General features: G+C 36.1%; 1 protein-coding gene across 2 annotated transcripts in view; it reads left to right on the forward strand.

Annotated features, from left to right (window-relative positions):
• LOC115434131 (activin receptor type-2A) overlaps nucleotides 1-19812 on the forward strand; it is an 89727-nt gene that overhangs the window by 61794 nt on the left and 8121 nt on the right. For both annotated transcript variants that reach the window (XM_030155875.1, XM_030155883.1), the window contains 4 exons: nucleotides 5908-6051; nucleotides 7570-7713; nucleotides 16696-16841; nucleotides 16954-17068. In XM_030155875.1, the coding sequence (XP_030011735.1) occupies nucleotides 5908-6051; nucleotides 7570-7713; nucleotides 16696-16841; nucleotides 16954-17068 (549 nt within the window). The remainder of the gene's footprint in view (nucleotides 1-5907; nucleotides 6052-7569; nucleotides 7714-16695; nucleotides 16842-16953; nucleotides 17069-19812) is intronic.

Below are 19812 nucleotides of genomic sequence, written 5' to 3' on the forward strand. Positions count from 1 at the left end.
TAATAAACTATAATGATAATGATAACGAGGTTCGTACGGGTGGTTGAAATCTTTGAAAATGCTTGAATTTTCAAGGTCTGGAAAGTGCTTGAATTTTATTTTAAGTACCTGATAGTGCTTGCAAATTTTAACTCTGATGTGATTTTTAAAATTATTATTATTTATTTATTTTAGATGTTAACTCAAGCCAAAGCTACTTACAGAGAGGTGATAGGTTTTGAAAAAGAAAACTTTATATCAAAAAAAACCCAAAACAGATAATTCCCAGGTGTTCTCAGGTCGACTCCAGGTACATTTTTTATCTTAATCTTTGTCTCTGTGCAAGTGTGTGAGAACAACGCCAAGTGGCTTCCCTTTTTTTGGATAAAACATTGTGTTCTCCTTTAATTTTGAAAATTTTTGCAATCATGAAACATAATTTTAGATGTTGCTAGCGTAATACAATGTACATCATTGTGATAAAAAGTGGAAAAAAATAATCACAAGTGTACGTATTTCTCTAGGTATGTATTTTACCCCAGCGATGATGTGCTGTGCTGGAAAAATGTGGAAAATTACCCTTAAAAGTGCTTGAATTTGACCTTAAAAAATGTGTATGAACCCTGTGATAATAAGAATACACAGTCCTTACACCAGTAGAAGTACAGATACTGTAAAAGTAGGAGGACTGTGTCAACTATAAAGGTATAAAAGTATAAAAGCCTACATTCTGCCTCTCAAGGACATTTCTAGTAACTGTTTTTGTGTGAAAAGAACCAAATCTTTCATTACATTAATATTATGTCTATAGCCTATTAGACGATTGAACCATTTTACCTTCAAATTAAATAGAACACAACATCCATCGTAACTCAGATTACACACATTTTCTTTATGATTTAAGGTTATAAAATACTTTAAATCACAATAAACAAAATAAGCACAATTGCAAAATCAGACGCTGTAAGTTTGTTTTGTTTTGCGGCATCTTTTATATCATGTTTGTATTGTTTGTTTTATGGCATATTCATCACATTAGACCTTTGAGGGTTTTTTTTTTTTACATTTTGCACTTGTCTTTTGCATTTTTTGTCATTCGTTTGCAGTTTGCTCTCATCTAACTAAAACTTTTTAGTGTTTTTGTCTTGTTCTGTGTTTTTGCATTAACTTCAACTTATGTCTTTTACATCGTTTTGTCGTGTTAGATCCTTTACATTGTTGTCATTAATGGCATTTTTGGTCAGTGACATGTTTTGATCATTTTTATCTTGTTAATGCATTTTACACTTTATGGTTTTGTCTCTTTTTTTTGGGGTGAATTCCCTGAGAAAGTTTTGCGTTCTTGTGTTATTATTTTATCCATTTAGATTGAATCCAGTCTTGATGTTGTGAAGATGCACAATGATACAAAATACAATTAATGATTTATATTAATTAAAATGTAAGGAGTCGAATCTTCAGATAATTGTGTTTAAATTTAGGGATTAAAATTAGAATGTTGCTTGAGGTACAGATATGAAACCCTGCCTGTGTAGAGTAAACATGTTTTTGTAAGTTTTTTTCCATCTCTGGTCACTAAATCTATGTTTTTCATATGAAACGTGTCTTAGAAACTTAACTCCACAGTCAGGCTTCATACTTTGAACTCTTTGTTGACGCCATTGGTTCTCATAGATACAAAACAGCTTTCCAACATGTGTGGAAAACCTTCTGTGAGGCTAAAGAGTCAGTATTTACTTTAGTACCATGTGTTCTGAAGACGCTTCTTAAGGTGCCAACCCGGGCCTGTTTGGACCGTCTCTGTAATCCAACCTCAGCGCCATCGTGGGTAATTTTCCCCGTCATTTGGCTGGCATCGGGTGTGAAAGCAGTGTTTAGAGACAGCAGGTCTGCCTCGCAGCTCTCCGTTAGAGGGAAAAAGGCTTTAAGCAAACACATCAGTTCCCACTCGAGTCCTCCTTCCCCTCCTTCAGCTGCTACACTCCCACTAGACTCTGGTCATAAACACAGACGGCCTGTTCTCGGTTTCTACCAAAGGCCAACACAGTTTTCAGACTTCAGATGCTATTGGACAGCAATCGATTCATTTGACAAGTGTAGCTTTTTCTTTCTTTTTTATTGGAAAAAAATTACTTGCTTGCAGCATCCAGTACAGTATCCTGTCGCTTCAGTGTGTGCTGTCAACCTTTTGTAGCTTAAGGCCAAATTCTGACTCTTAGCATATTTCTGAGATCCAAAAAAGGAGGAAAAACTGGCCTGTACGTATACTATACTGCTGCCTAATTAAATATTCTACTCTTGACTGTCTGCCATCAGGAATCTAGTTTTATTTATGGTCACAGGATAATGTACCGCAGAGATTTGCTGACACAGGGTCGCCTTATTTTCCATTTCAAAACCCATTTTGCATTGTTTGTGCTAGCGGGCTTTTTGTTTTGGGGTATATGAGGTAATGCTAGTTAGTTAGCAATAGCAAAGCATGTTTGTTTGCACCAAAGTGTAATGTTTGCAATAATATTCAAAAGAAACTTGTCATTAAAAAGTATGTATTAGAATTTTTTTTTTAAAAGGTGAAGTGTTGTTTATATATTAATGTAAAGCTAGCTAACTCTGTAAATTAACACAGTTATTTGCTAGGATCACAAGTCATTCAGTACAAAAGATTAAATTACTTAAAGTAATTGATATAACCACCATCACCCATTTGTTTGTAGACAATAGTTATAAAACTTCAACATCTCATGTATTTTAATTATTGAAATATTTTTTAACCAGAAGTAACCAGTGGGAGTAACTCTCCAAACAAATGCTAAGGCTAACTTACAAAAAAAAACAAACATGAGCACACTCCAAACATGGAAATATCGCTAACAGATCATTGTTATCCAATATCAAAGTAATGCTATCATTAGTTGATGTAGCTAAGTTACGCTAACAAGTAAAGGGAAAAATTAATGATCGGCATTTCTAACAAAATCTTGTGATAATCTTTTTAGTTATTATTATTATTATTATTAGTTGTAGTAGTAGTATTTAATTTAGAAAAAATGACTCATTGAGATTAAAAATCCCTTTTGCAGCAGAAGTTACAGGAAGTAGAAACTTACATCCATACATAAAACACCAGACTAAAAATATACACGTAGAACACCACCAATAATTTAAAAGGTACTAAAAGTATTAGTTTTAATGTAACTTAGCATTGAGATGTTTGGAAAAATATGTTTAATTCAATAAACACAAACTCCTGTAATCTGATTACAGCCCCCATGGCTAAAGCTAAACCTTCTCTTACTCTTATTAATTAATCAACATAGCATTCATTTACAAATAGACCATGATAACACCTAAAAGTGAATGAGACCATAGTGAAATTCATTGTCTTAATGTTTCTAGAGAGAATCGGATGTTTTTTAAAATGGTGTAGAATGGAGCCAGTGTCGTCATCAGTTTTTATTGTAACTGAACATAGCTCTACAGTAGCTTCAGATTCAAGCCGTTGTTGTCGCCTCTTCATGCAGACCTCATGTGTCAAGTGGTTCTGGTTCTGCACATGCTTTGTTGCTATACACTTAGTTATGCCTGTAGACATACTATTCTGTTACTACATAAGCATTCTGTTGCTCTTTGATGGCACCTGTTGTTACTATATTAATGTACTCTTAAGACAGGGGTGTCAAACTCGCTTTAGTTTAGGGGCCACATACCACACAGTTTGACCTCAAATGGGCCGAACTAGTTAAATTACAGATTAATAACTTTAAAATAATGTTAACTCCAAAATTTTCTCTTTGTTTTAGGCAAAAAAGTAAAGCAAATACTAAAAACCTGTGTAATTTTAACAATATTATGCCTCAGTTTATCTTTTATATATGCATATTACAACATAGAGGTCGCAGTGGATCTACAAATACACAAAACATTTGATAACAGGTAGAATATTGTTCAAATTGCGCTTTCAGGTTCATATTTTTTCTATTTCTTCACATTTTTTTGTGGAAGGATAGTTTATAAATGTCAACATTTTCATGCAATTTTACTTTTTTATACACTAAAACAGAAACAAAACTTTGGAGTTGTCGTTATTTATTGGTTATTATGGTGGTATTCTACTGGTCTGACCCACTTGAGGTCGAATTTGGCTGCATGAGGACCCTGAACTAAGATGATTTCAACAACATTGACAGTTATTATCTTTAGTGTAATTATTGCATTTCACAAAATCATCCTGCGGGTCAATTTGGACCCTTTGGCGGGATGGTTTTGGCCCATGGGCTGTCTTAAAATCTTACAGTAACACCATAGTAATAGACGGAAAGTAAATTTAACAGAACCATGATTTTACCTCATGTAGCCTTGAATCTCTAATGTCCTTTTTTTTTTTGAGTCTCTGTTGCACAAGTGGACATGGATCCATTTGATTGCATGTGTGCAAATAAAACGGCCTCGGTTTGAGCTTGATAAAAATGAAATGCCGCTAAACGATACCATTGGCTTCAGTAGCTGCTGTAATCTTGTCAGGACAGGCGGTAAAAGCTGAAGCCACCTCTCCTGCTTTTACTACCCAGGCATCGAAACACTTCGAGCTTTGCCTTGGAAGCTCATTTTTCACAGCTGGAAGACACATATATCACCGATGTTTGTTTTAACAAAGGTTGGATACCAGGAGCTCAGCAGTAAATTAAAGCGGAGCTCATCTGTGTGCGCCGAAATTCACATTTTCTTCCTAATTCCAGAGAGAGGAACCCACGGGTTGAGTGTTGCTCCTTTCTAATAAATCTTTTCACTGGTACCGGCGCGACCTTGTAACTCAAAAAGGACATTTTACGGGATGTTAGAAAAACAGACTCAGCCTGACAAGTGTGCACTTTTGATGTATTATCACAGTGTCTGAGTGGATCCTGTGGGCCTCAGGGTCTTGAAACTTGCTCCGGCTTATCAAGCACCTTGTAAGCCGTCAGTTCAAGTAAAAACATGAACGCCGACGAGAACGTTCCTCTCTCTTCCTGACAGCAGCAACGCAGGAGGAAAGGAAAGTCGGGATTTAACAGCAGCAGATCTGGTTTCATCAAAGACCATCAGTCATGTGCTAGTCTTTCTCCTCTACCTTTTATCCTCTGGAAATGTGACTCCCTGGCTGCATGCTTCTGTTTAACCTCCCCCTATCTGTCTCTGGCTATCCTTGCTCGCCCTCTGTCCTTCTCTGCCGAGTCACATGTGAAAGTGATCAGCATAATCCCGATCAGCAGCTGTGTTTAACCTACTTTACATTGGAACACTTGGCTTCCTTTTGTTTATATGGGCTTAGCGTGCACAAGGTCGGACCTGCCAGGGCTATATATATTTAACCATTTATTCATTTTTAATCAGCATTTGAGCTTATTTTTAACACCAACTCAGCGCAGGTGTAGCTTTTGGATCCAAACTGGCAACCTTCCAGTTCCAGTCCATCCTCTTGTAAACTCACGCAAATGCAGCCCTGAGGGGTTTAATTGAATTTAAAAGAAATTAATCGCAACCCTGCTTGGTATGCTGTGTCCCCGCAGCCAAAAAAATAAAAAATAAAAGCCTTCACATGAATAGTAATAGTGGATTTAAGCACGCAGCACTTCCTAAAATCAACAGATAAGACGAGCCGGTAAAATGAACATAGCAACAAATAAGCATCAAAAGTGGACGAAAACATCACCATGTTGCGCCATAGCCTAAAAGTGAGCCTATAAATGTAAGATGTGATTTAAGATGTGTAGATGATAGTGATTGTGCTGGTCTCAGCTCCTCAGGCACGTTGTCGTACAGCCAAAAGCCCGGTCACCTTCAGTGGAAGCCAATGCTATTTTAATACTCTGCAAAAAAAAAAGAATAAAGAATAACAACGTCCTCTGTCTTCCCACATTTTTTTTTTTTTGGTTTGCCCTCTCTCTGCAGGACCCCGGGCCCTCACCCCCGTCCCCTGTCCTGGGACACAAACCATTGCAGCTGATCGAGGTGAAAGCCAGGGGGCGCTTCGGCTGCGTATGGAAGGCTCAGCTACTCAACGAATACGTGGCTGTCAAGATCTTCCCCATACAGGTGAATATGCATATTAGCATGTATATTAATGTTTAGATCTCAAATCAGCATGAACAGGACATGTTACAGCTGTAGACATGATGTGTCCCAATATTTTTGGCCATATGGTTTTATAAACATCAATATTTCCTTAAAATTTAATGATTGATTTTTCTTCCTGAGTGAGATGTGAAGAAAGTAGATGGCTAGTTGTGGTAGAAAATTATTATTTACTGCCAGAGCATGGAAAATATTGTAGAAATTTAAGGGCATAACATTTAAAATCATTGTCATGGATTTAAAAAAAACAAAACAAACAATGTCGAGAGAAATTAAGTAAAAACCATCTCTGAGGCATTTTGGAAGCAACAACAATTTAAACAGAACCAACCAACTTATCCCAGTATAAAACTATATTATGACATATGTCTTTATTATTGTTTTTTATCCCAGACCCCAGTTAGAAAAGCAACACCTGGATTCAACGTGTCTCAATACTTTTGTCTATATAGTGTACATATGTATAGTAACATGACAGAATGCCTCAGTGGTGGTTTTTACTGAATTTCTCTCAACATCAATTTTTTTTTTTTTTTTTTTTTTTTATGTTGATGTTTGTAAACTATATGGACAAAAATATTGGGACACATCATGTCTACAGCTGTAAGATGTCCTGTTCATGATGATTTCAGATATAAACATCAATATTTCAATAAGTTTAATGAGATATTTTTCTTAAAGGTAGGGTAGGAGATCTGGGAAAATGGTTCGAGCACGCTATATTTTGAAAATACTCAATTCAAAAGTCTAAACCCCTTTCTTCAGATTTCCTCCTGATGCCACGCCTCCAGAGTACCGGATTGTACTTGGGGAGTGGGGAGGGACAAATGGCAGTTGAATTTGATAGACATATCACCATTCAATCATTTTGATGGGCTGGTTAAAATGATTGGATAGTGTTTTTTCAGTCCTGTTCATTCCACAGGTGACTAAATTTTTTTGTTTTTGTGTTAGAGCATTTAAATAATTGGTTGCAATCAGGGTTTGAAGGGGATTTTAAGCAATATAGTAAAAAATGCTCCAGGAAAACATCACCTACCCTACCTTTAAGTGAGATGTGAAGAAAATAAATGGTTAGTTGTGGTAGAAAATGTATTTTCAGTCAGAGCATGAAAAAGTATTCTAGAAATTTAGAGGTAGAACATTTTAAATCATAGTCATGGATAACGAGCTTACTCCTACTTCTTTTATATTTATATTCATTGGTCAATGTCATTTTTACTCAGTCTTTAGTAGCTGTTTCTTCAGTTAATGAGAATTGTTGCTATTTTAGTCTTAGTATTAATAAGTCATCTGAATCAGATGAATTTGTACTTTTTAAACATGTTTTAACGAAACGTGTTTGTCAACTGAAGCTCATAAATTTACCGATTGTAAAAAGCCAAGTGGCATCGACACATCTTAACAGGAGTATGTGTCTTTTTTTACTGCTTGTAATGAGTAGCAGTCGTTTACGTTGCCTCTGCTCGTCTGAAACAGGACAAGCTGTCGTGGCAAAACGAGTACGAGATCTACAGCGTGAGCGGCATGAAGCACGACAGCATCCTGCACTTCATCGGAGTGGAGAAGAGGAACAACAACTTGGACCTGGAGCTGTGGCTCATCACCGCCTACCACGACAAGGTACGCCACAACCAACACTACGAATTTATTTTAGATTTAACTTTTATTTAAATAGGAACAAAATCCTACTGATATTCAGAACCTCTTTTACAAGGGAGTCCTGGCCAAGGTACAACACACAGTTACAACATTAAAACACATGTAACGAACACATTTAACAATAAATACTGAACATTTACAAGCAGATTAAGAAAAACAAGTGCAAGTTATGGAGTCGGCCTCCAGAACTCTGTTTGGATTGAAAAGCGCTCAAATAAAAAAACTCAATTTCCAGTGTTTCTGTAGCTGATTCCATACATAAGGTGCAGAGTAAACAAAAGCCCTTTGATCCAGTTCTGTACGGACGAATAGAACAGAAAAGAATACATGACCATTTGTACGGAGAGGATAAATATCAGAATTTGTCTTCGCAATTGATATACAAATGTAGAAAGGCAAGAGACAAGGTATTGCCTTATACAGGGGTTGGACAAAATAATGGAAACACCTTCACCTCAAGATGATAATGCCCCAATCCATACAGCTAGAATTGTTAAAAAATGGCATGAGGAACATTCTAATGAAGTTGAGCATCTCGTATGGCCGGCACAGTCCCCAGACCTCAACATTATTGAGCATTTATGGTCAGTTTTAGAGATTCAAGTAAGACATCGATTTCCACCGCCATTTTCTCTAAAAGAGTTGGAGGGTATTCTAACTGAAGAATGGCTTAAAATTCCTTTGGAAACAATTCACAAGTTGTATGAATCAATACCTCGGAGAATTGAGGCTGTAATTGCCGCAAAAGGTGGACCTACACCATATTAAATTATATGTTGTTGATTTTTTTAAGGTGTTTCCATTATTTTGTCCAACCCCTGTATATAAACGTTCTAATGGCTGAGTGGACCATCCTACCCTAGAGTACTTTCACACTTCCATTTCGTCATTTCACTCCATTTTTTATATTTTGTTCTAAAATGTAACCTGAGTCGTAATCTTTACCGAAACACTGGCTAATGTTACAATCATTTATTTATTTTTTTTATATCTTGGACAATATATGGCACGGCAGTTAAACTCCTCATTCACTTGGATTTATCAATATAAACAATAGGTTGTTTTTCAATGCGTCACCAGCAGGGGGCGGCCATCTTGGAATCAACAAGTTGAAGATGTCAGTCGATGAGTTCGGTTCTGCTTTTTCACCAGAATTAGAATCAGAGTCAACTTTTATTAGCCGAGTTTGTGCACAAAAGCAAGGAACTTTACCCCAACTTTACATTTACTCTCATGTGTTATGGAATAAATGTATCCTTCTGAGACCCAGGACAGTAAAAGATTTGGATTTTTTACGTCAAATAATTGTCTTGATTGGGAACAGAATGATGCAACAGTTTTTTTGTTTGTAGATCCACTGTGATCTATAAGTTGTATTGCACATGATAAACAGAGATATAATATTATTAATCTTGCACTTTTTTTTTTTTAAAGAAACTTCAGGTTCATATATCATTCATATTTCTTTAAAGGATACTTTGTTGATGTAAACATATTCATAATGTAATTTTACTTTTTCACTTACTTTTTCTTTTTTTTTTTTTTTTTAACTTTTACTTTTTCCTGGTTGTTTGAGCTGATATTAGGCTGAATGTGGCCCCATAACTATTTTGAGTTTGAAGCCCCTGTGCTAAACCTCTAATAAATCTAAATTTTCTTGCAAACATTGGACAAAAATGTTAAAATCCATATACATTAATGAATAAATATGTTAAATGTCAATGCATATGAACATGTAAATGGATTGTTTTGAATGACTGCACAGTTCTATCAATAGTCCCATTTATGAAGCTCGAAAAATAATCCAGTCGCAGGTTTTTCACAAAGTTCTCTGTGTAGATTTGCACTCAAATACCTGATCTGTGCAAACATGTTTCTTAGCTGTTGTCAATAGATTAATCCATCTTGTTCTGACCTGCAGATCTGGTCAGATTGATCCCTGTAATACAGTAGTTAAGAAGCTTTCATGTAAAATGTATACCACCAAAGGATAATCGTGTTGTAACATTCAAAGTCTTATTTCAACTCTTATTTGTGCCACCGTCCAGAAGAGGGCGCCACTTGGGGTGCAGTCAAGAAGACAGATGTGAAATTGGGTCACTATGACAATTTTATTAAAATTAGATCATATAAATAAATAATAGATCACCTCAGTTACAGTATTAGAGTATCTGAAATCATAATCCCTGTATCATGTTCATGCCAACACGCTGCTCTAATACCAGTGACGGAAACGTGGGTTGGAAGAATCCAACGCCTCCATACATGCAAACCATGGGGGAAGCTCATAAATCTACATCTTTACATCGCAAGCACATCCTCAACTGAACTGTAGGTTATTTACGAACAGGTACAGGAAGGCGAAGATGAAAGAGATGGTTAAAATAGATGGAATTGAAGTGGCAAGCATTGATGATTGGTCATGTTTAATCAATTCTTTATTGTACAAACGCTTAATGAAGTTCATAAAATAAATCTAAATATTTATTTATATAGGCTGCATATTTGCTCATTATCTTGTTATTAGACAAATACACTATGTGGACCAAAGTATTGGGACACGTTCTTTACCAAAAATTTACACCAAAAAGTTACAATTTTTTGACAGTATTTGGAAAGTTCCTGCTTTACTTCAGAGCACTGCAAATACAGAGATTCAAATAAATAAAGCCTTCATGATTTAGTACTTTTCAGTTAAGAGAGTTAACATTACCTCCGTTTCCATAAAATGTCATACTATATAGACAAAAGTATTGGGACACATTGAATCCAGGTGTTTCTTTTCTAACAGGGGTCTGGGATACAAAACAATAATGACCATTGTCAAAATATAGTTTTATATTGGGATAAATATTGTGTTAGTTTGGGTTAAATTGTTATCTTTGCTTCCAAAATGTTTCAAATTGATGGACTTACTATAAATTTCTCTCAGCACTGATTTTTTTTTTTTTTTTTTTTTTTTTTTATCCATGACTATGATTTTAAATGTTGTACCTCTAAATTCCTAAAACATTTTTCATGCTCTGACTGTAAATAATAATTTTCGACCACAACTAACCATCTACTTTCCTCACATCTCATTTAGGAAGAAAAATTTCCCATTAAACTTTACGGAAATATTGATTATATCTCAAATCAGCATGAACAGGACATCTTACCAGCTCTAACCATGATGTGTCCCAATACTTTTGTCCATATAGTTTACAAACATCAATATTTCCTTAAAGTTTAACTTAAGCAAAGATAACAACGAACCAATGCAATGATATTTATCCCAATATAGAACTGTATTATGGCATTTATCATTATTGTTTTGTATCCCAGACCCCCGTTAGAAAAGAAACACCTGAATTCAACGTGTCCCAATATTTTTGTCCAAATAGTGTAACAACATTTCTTGGGAGTCATGGGGAGAAAAATGGGGTCAATTTGACCTACAAGAAAACTGAAAGGCCTCTTCTCTGTACCCTCAAAGTAATATTGCTATTTGAGTGTTCCAGCCTTGGCATAGCGCTGCAACTGCACTTACAAATGAGAGGAATTCACTGAATGCGATACTTGTTAGAAATTGATATTTTCCACCAAGATCCCATCAGTGATTTTTTTTTATTTTTTTCAAGAGTTGGAGGTGGCATGAAATTTGATGGAAGCGGCTGCCTCGTAATTCTCAATGTAGGAAAAGCCCCAGGGATGTAGATGACTTCAGCTCTGGCCTTTTTCCGGATGTTGAATATTAGCGAGGAGGTCAACAGTACGACAGCTGGAAATGGGGGAAAACAGGGACAGAATTACATATTCAAGCCTCACTGATGGGTTTAATATGGTTCCGAGATGGTTTTTGGAAATCTGGAGCTCATACATGTCTTTTTGTCCGGAACCATGAGTCATTTTTAATCCAAATGAGATGTTTTACTGCAACAAAAAGTCAGCGTTTTACTAACTGTTCATCGCAAACATCTTTTTTGTGTTCTGTGTTGAATACAAAAGCCCCTTTTCCACTGCAGGAACTTTACCAGTAACTCCAGTGCAAGCTGTAGCCATGATGTGTCCCAATATTTTAGTCCATATAGTTAATAACATCAAGAGCAGAGAAGAATGAAAGCCTCTTAACTCGACTTAAATGCAGTATTTAACCTCCATCCATCGGGTCACCGGTGAACTAACACGATTTCCTTAGCAATTCAATGAAAACGGTGGATGTTTTACTCATAAGAAAGAAATAAAAACAGTAAAATAGCCTGTCATTTTTGGCTAAAGCATGTCTTTAGTCTCAGAAAGTATCTAACATCTCATGTTGGAAGAAAAACCTGAACTTTAACCTGTTTAAGACTGGGATTATAACGGGCCGCCAAGGTGTCTTCATGTTTTCTTTGCAATAATAGTGTCCGAAAATGCCTTTTTGGCCAATTCTTTTGCACCTTTGTTTTCAGGAAGAACTTAACTTTCAATATGTGGCCATTAATTATCATTATTATAAATAATAAATGTATTAAAGGGGTCACATTGTGCTAAACCCAGTTTTATTAGTCTTTGGTTCATTTATTTGTGTTTGGACCCTAATAGTTCAAAAAGTTTGAATTTGAACCCTCCAGGTGCTGCAAAGCTATCTTTATATTCATTTTGGCAAAAATCCAGTGGATTTCTACAACTTGTTTTAATTCCTGCTTAATTTGTTCCATTTTATAACTAGTTAAGACATTTGCACATCTAAGGTCAAGACTTCTGACAAACATTTCTCCGAGTACGACATTTGTTTATCAGCAGCAGCGGTTGTAGTAAACACTAAAAATATGTCCAAACTTCGAGGAGATTACCTAAAATGTTCAGTTGTTGGTTGAACGGGACAGAGCAGCACAGCCAACAACCAGGAGGGGGCGGGGCCTGGAGTGGCTCATCTGCATTTAAAGGACCAGTGCTCAAAACGACCTTTCTGGTGTCGTTACTCAGAAATAGGGTTGAAGATGAACCTGTGGAGTTGAATTAATGAAGATTTCAGACCCAAGCAGAGCATTTACAGTTTATGTAGACCACAGGGAAATATATATCACTCCTTAAAAACAGTGTGTTTTAGTAAAAAAAAAGAAAAAAAAACGGACTTGAATTTTTTAGCGTATTATCAGAAACAACTGCAAATGTCCATAATGAAACTTTCTGAGGTTGCAGACATAAACTTTCAACTATTTTACATCTGCTCAAACATGATTTTTGCTCTTGAACATTCAGTATCCATATTATTACTTCATATTTTTTATTATTTCCAGTTGTGGAAGTCCTTTCTACTTGCATTAGAGTCTCACATTGTTGCTGTAAAATGTTATATAGTGTTGGAAAGCTAAGGATCTCAGCTTTCTGATGTCATTTGAATTTTGCGGATCGCACAAACGGTTCAGGAGTTCCAGCAGTTTAAATGTGGTAAAGTCCAAAATGTAGTGTTGGTCAGACTGCTGTTGTTAAAGGGTTAAGAAAATATTGATGCTTTTATCTCAAATCAGCATGAACAGGACATCTTACAGCTGTAGACACGACCCAGTAATAAAACATCAATATTTCCTTAAAGTTGACTGGGAGATTTTTCTTCCTAAGGGAAATGTGAAGGAAGTCGATGGTTAGTTGTGGTGGAAAAAGATTATTTACAGTCATATAATGTACTTCGATGATGCTTGATGTGTTTTTTTTTGTTTTTTTTTGTTTTTTTCTTGGATGGAGAATCGTGCTCCATTCAGCCTTTTCCGCCAGTACACCCACAGCCGTCGTGGTGCGTTCAGGGCTTTAAGTGCCTCTGTGTTCTGAGGGTCATTACAGACGAGGTGGAGAACCATTCTTACACACGAATTCACGCGCCAGGACGGGGGATTGGGAACACGCAGCCTCGGCACGCAAGAACAAAAAGGCTTAAAAATTAAAGGTTGTAGGTGCTTCGGAGAGGCCAGTTTTAAGCTACTTAGCTCTGCAGTAGGCCTCGGAGCGCTCCTGCGATTGGTCCGGTGAAAGAAACGTGCTCTAGAGGAGCTGGTGGGAAAAGGTTGAACAGTCGTAGAGTTCCTCCGTCACCTTCAGAGGACGTGTTCAGTGGTTTGAGTCGACTGTATGGACTCATTTAACACCGAGCGTCTCTTTGGTCCTGATGGCTGATTTACTGTACGCCACTACGTTTGATGCATCTGAGCAGCTCTGTGCATCAGCAAAGCAATGGCCATACCTCTTACAACACACAGATAGAACTCCATGTTCTCTGCTTTGCATGTCTTGTACAATGCACTGGTATTAATAGCAGGCAGTGGGTGTTTTTTTTTTTTTTTTTTATCTGACTTTTTTTCAATTGGTCCCATGCATTTACACAATAAATAAATGTAATAACTACAGTAAGTACAAGCACAGACAGGAGGCTTTGCTCCAAAAAAAGACATAACAGGATTTTTTTTTAGTTTATCTGTAGGAGCTGCCTGCCCTCTAGTGGTTAGTTGTTGAAACTGCATCCGTCTTTGGCCTAAAAACAGTGACCTTGTTTCATATTTACATACATTATGTAACAGCAAAGATGTTGTATTAAGATAAGAGGGAAACAGATGCAGCTTGAACATTAAAGCAGAAATGGTGCTAATGACTGTATATATTCATTTTCTTCTTTCCCAGTGATTGATTGTCAATCTAAATCAAGGTTTCTCAGATTCCAGGCTTTAGAAAACGGATACTTTATTAAGCCATTAAGGTAAACACAAGATACTAAGAAAGTATTATACGGCCATTCGTTTTTTCTTGATAATTGCTAAATATTCCTGGTTTAAAAGCAATGGTTTAAAACTAGATGAAGAACTCATTCTCAACATATAGAACAGTGAAATGCAAAAGAATCAAAATAATCATGGTAAAAATTACAGAATAAAACAAATCATAGGAACCTTTTGTGAGCTTTTTAGCAATGAATGTGATTAAAATTAACATAAATGGAAGTTGTACATCATGATGAATACAATTATCTTTTATTGCCATACTTAGTGTTATAGTTCTTAATGCAGTATGCTATGCTATGCTAACATATACTATGTGTGACTTGAACTTTATACATATACAATACATTCACCATGAATATATGTATCAATCAAAAACATATCTATATTCATACTTATTAATTTAAACAAAATAATTATAATTATAATAATAATTACATGCGGCCAATGATGTGCAAAAGGCTTTCAACAGTTAATAAAAAATATATATATGTTTGTCTTTGCATTAAGACATACTTTGTTAAATTCATTGGTTTTAGTGTTTTTTTTAATCGAGGTGAATTGGTTGAGCCTTAAACATGTCACATGATGGCTCATTTATTATGTATTTAATTGTTTTCCTTAATATATACAGTATTATTATTTTTTTCAATCCATATTTCTATTGAGTTTTTCTTAGTATTGATCTCTTTTTCTTTTTTCTTTTTTTTTTTTGTTGGATAAGGTCACGGTCACCTTCATGAATGTGGTCAACAGGCCTGTTTTTCAAAATTACGTAAAGATTCTTAAAAAAAAAAAAATAAGACAGTTCAGTCACAGAAAATGAATCTGAAAACAGCATTCATGGCCAGATGGTCACACCACATGACATTTAAACAAAAACTGACAAATAATTAATGGGCATCAAAAAGTGAGTGCATGGATGGACATGTGTATATGCTCTGTAATCATACGTTTACAGCTTTGTATTAAATGAAAAAATGCAGCTGAACAGGAAATATAGGGTTTGTTTTAGTGATGTATACACACAGTAGACAGTATTAGATAGAAAATAGATGAGGAATACATATATAAACAAAAAATAAAGACTTTAACTCAGACAGTATGAGATTTGTGGCACCAATTTTCTGATGTTTTTTAAGAAAGCTTTCATTCAACACATTATGCTTCTAACTGTTTGTGCTGCTTGTTGTCATGGGGTCAGAAGTCACATTAAATTGTGACTTTAACCTTAACAACACTCAATACAACATGAAATTATTCACATTTAGGTATTATTATTATTTGCATTTTAGATATAAAGGTAACGGATGAATATGAGCCACCACTGAAACGACATGAAATGGTGTTAGTGATAATGACTGAAATCAACAAATACCTATAAATATCTGTATTAACTAATAGGTTTTTGTTGTGTTTTGAAACATGACCATGGAGTTACAGTTCAAACTCAAGGGAAACTTCTGTGACTTTCTTTTACTTCATGTTTCTAATGCTGCATTTCCACTGCATGGTACCGGCTCGACTCAAATTGACTCGGCCTTTTTGCGTTTCCATTACGTAAAAGAATCTGGAGTCTGGTACCCGGTATTATTTTTTTAGAATCTGCTCAGCCAGGTTCCAAAACGGGTGAAGAGATACTAAAATGTCACCTGTAAACACTGCAGACCACTGATTGGTCAGAGAGTTTTCTCTGCGTCATTGTGTCATCAATGCACGGCCCTCCATTTCAAAAAAGAAAAAACAGATTCTGAAGTGCACAGTAAATATACCGGTAGGTTAATCCATGATGACAGCCCGCAAAATGACACCGTGGTCGGTCGAGGAGGTTCAGACATTTCTGTCCTTGGTGGCCGATGAAAATATTCAGCGTGAGCTTGACAGGGCAACACACAACAAGCGAGTTTATTGGCAACTCTCTGAGCAGACATCATGGAAGTTACATGCCGCGTTGCTTTGACATCCAGGTACTCTGAAGTCAGTAGTATCCTGTAATGGAAATGGTCTCTAGGAATAGTATCTGGTACCCGAGTCAAGTCGGGTCTAGCCAGTACTATATACTGGAAACATGGCATTAGCTTCATGAGTTTTAAAACCATGCTGGAAATGGTTCTATTAGTTCTGTTATAAAGGTTCTACTGTCTACTTTGGGTTGGAACATGGCGTCATAAGTTGACGTTAACACTTTTGACTTGTGCTTTTTCATCGTGTCCAGGGCTCGCTGACAGACTACCTGAAGGCCAATGTGGTGTCGTGGAACGAACTGTGCCACATCGCTCAGACGGCCGCCCGAGGCCTGGCCTACCTCCACGAAGACATCCCAGGACACAAGGACGGACACAAGCCCTCCATCGCTCACAGGTTCCCACACCTCCGGGACTCATGCTGGTCCTTTTGTCGTGTTTTCTTCAGGCTGTTTTCCTTTTGACATGAACGCCACCCCTCACCTCTCACTGTGTTTTGTATACGTCAGGGACATTAAGAGTAAGAATGTGCTGTTGAAGACTAACCTGACAGCCTGCATAGCCGACTTTGGCCTCGCGCTCAAGTTCGAAGCGGGAAAATCAGCAGGAGACACACATGGACAGGTACGATGCATCACACTGCTTTAACCCCTCAGCCCTCAGATTTACAATAGGTTCAGAAATCAGCAGATGATAAAAATAGGTTTAACATCTGCAGGTTTAATAGATGATCACATTTATGACACCGTTTCCCAAATTTACTTCCTGACGACCTGTTTTACTGCCATTTCCACTGTTTATAGTATTATCCTGAAAAAGCAAAGCAGCTGTTTAACCCATAAAGACCCAGTCCTACTTTTGTGGCAATTACAAAAATAGTGTTTTATCACCATTTATTATGATATTATCCTCTGCGTTTTGTGTTTTTTAAGTGAAAATGAGGTGTTTTCCTATATTTAATTTACTGATCATGTAGATGTTCACAAAACTTCAGAGAAACAGAGAGGGTTGTTATGTCAGAAATAGAGAAAACTGAAGAAAAAGTGACTTTATCAGCAAATATGTCATTAAATGAACATAAACCCAGTGTCTCCATCCACTGTCATTGCTCCACCTCCATGGGTTTTACTGGTGAATCAATGTTATAGAAGATGACGGTGTTTCCATGGTAACTATGGAGCCTCTGAACGTCCAAATGGGTTATATCTGATGACCATGAAAACATGACAAACTGTATTTTATGCTAATTAATTACATGTATTGATAGGATTAGTGGATCAGAAGTTATTAAATGTTTTAGATCATTAGATGATTTTCGTCACCAGTGGCTGTTTGGGTCTTTATGGGTTAAAGGAGATAAAACACAGCTATTGTCAGAGTCAAAACTTAAACTAAGGCTGTCAAACTCATTTTAGTTTAGAGGCGACATCAGACCAATATGGTCAAACGGGTTGGGCCAGTGAAAAAGTGAAAAGGTAAAATTATAATATGAAAATGTTTACATCTACAAAATATCCTTTAAAAAAAGTGAATTACAAGAATAACCTGAAATTTCCATAGTAAAATATGTATAATTTTAACAATATTCTGCCTCAGTGTATCATTTACACATGTGTATTGCAACTTACAGATCACAGTGGATCTACATATACACAAAACATTTAGTAACAGGTAGAATATGGGTAAAATTGCACTTATTTTTCTCAAGACATTTCAGGTTCTTTATATTTTCATGTGTTGTTTGAAAGTATAGTTTGTAAATGTAACCACCTTCATGTAATTTTACACTAAAACAAAGAGAAAAATCTGGAGTTGTCATTATTCATAGGTTATTATATTATTTTTCTGGTCTGACCCACTTTAGATCATAGTGGACTGTATTTGGCCCCACAACTAAAATGATTTTAACATCCTTGGTTGTTTATATCTCCAGTGTCACTTTTGCATTTCACAAATTCATCCCATGGGCCAGATTGGGCCCTTTGGCGGGCAAGTTTTTGGCCGGCAGGCCACATGTTTGACACACCTGAAACCAGATTGTATCAAAAGAGGCAGGACTTCAAAGGACTGAGACTAAACCAAGGCCAAGACCTGACCAGATACACAGCAAGAGCTCTGTTGAAATCAACGTTTTCAGATATTACACAGATTATGGTCTGATGTGACCAAACCAGAAATAACAATCATGTTTATAGTGGTTAAACTTGGACTTTTACATTAACAAATAGATCAGACAGTGTAGAGGCAATTTGATGATATTTCTAAAGCTCAGATCTGAAAACCCCTGACAATATGACAAGCCCTAGTAAAAATGCAATTATGATTGAGGCATTCATGAAGTCGCCTTGACACCGATTTCATGTACAAGACTAAACACAACTTAGCTTTATGCAGGATAGACATTTTCTGAGACTAAAGACATGTTTTAGCCAAAAATGAATGCTGTTTTATTATGAGTAAACATCCACCATTTTCATTGAATTGCTAAGGAAGTCTTGTTAGTTCACTGCTGACCCAGTGTAAGGAGGTTAAAAACTGCATTTAAGTCAAGTTCGTTGTTATAAACTATATGGACAAAAGTATTGGGACACATCATGGCTACTGCTGTAAGATGTCCTGTTCATGCAGACTTGAGATAAAAACATCGATATTTCCTTAAATTTCAAGTGAGATGTGAAGAAAGTAGATGGTTAGTTGTGGAAGAAAATTATTATTTACAGTTGGAGCACGAAAAATATTTTAGAAATTTAGAGGTAGAACATTTAAAATCATAGTCATGGATATAAAAAAAACAATGTTGAGAGAAATTAAGTAAAAACCATCTCTGAGGCATTTTGGGAGCAAAGATAATTTAAACCAAACTAACCAATGCAATGATATTTATCCCAATATAAAACTATATTATGACATTTGTCATTGTTGTTTTGGATCCCAGACCCCTGTTAGAAAAAAAACACCTGAATTCAACATGTCCCAGTACTTTTGTCCATATAGTGTATTTGTCTAATAACAAGATAATGAGTAAATATGCAGTCACAACAATGTATTTAGATTTATTTTGTGGACTTGAAGTCTTTGTATGATACAGTATCAATAATACAGGATGGATCATCACTATTTGCAGCTTTAATTCCTTGTATTTTTACCATCTCTTTCATCTTCGTCTTCCTGTGTGGTTCATAAATAACCTACAGTTCAGTTAAGGACGTGTTTGTTATGCAAAGGTATAGAATATAAATCTAAAGAAATGCCTGGATTAAACATGCCCCAATACTTTTGTACATATATTGTATTTAACATCTCAAACAACATCCTCCGATACCCACTGGTGTTGCGACTCATTCTTTGTGAATGGAGTCATTCTGGGT

This window comes from Sphaeramia orbicularis, chromosome 2, assembly GCF_902148855.1.
Source record: "Sphaeramia orbicularis chromosome 2, fSphaOr1.1, whole genome shotgun sequence".
In the NCBI taxonomy this organism is placed as follows: Eukaryota; Metazoa; Chordata; class Actinopteri; order Kurtiformes; family Apogonidae; genus Sphaeramia; species Sphaeramia orbicularis.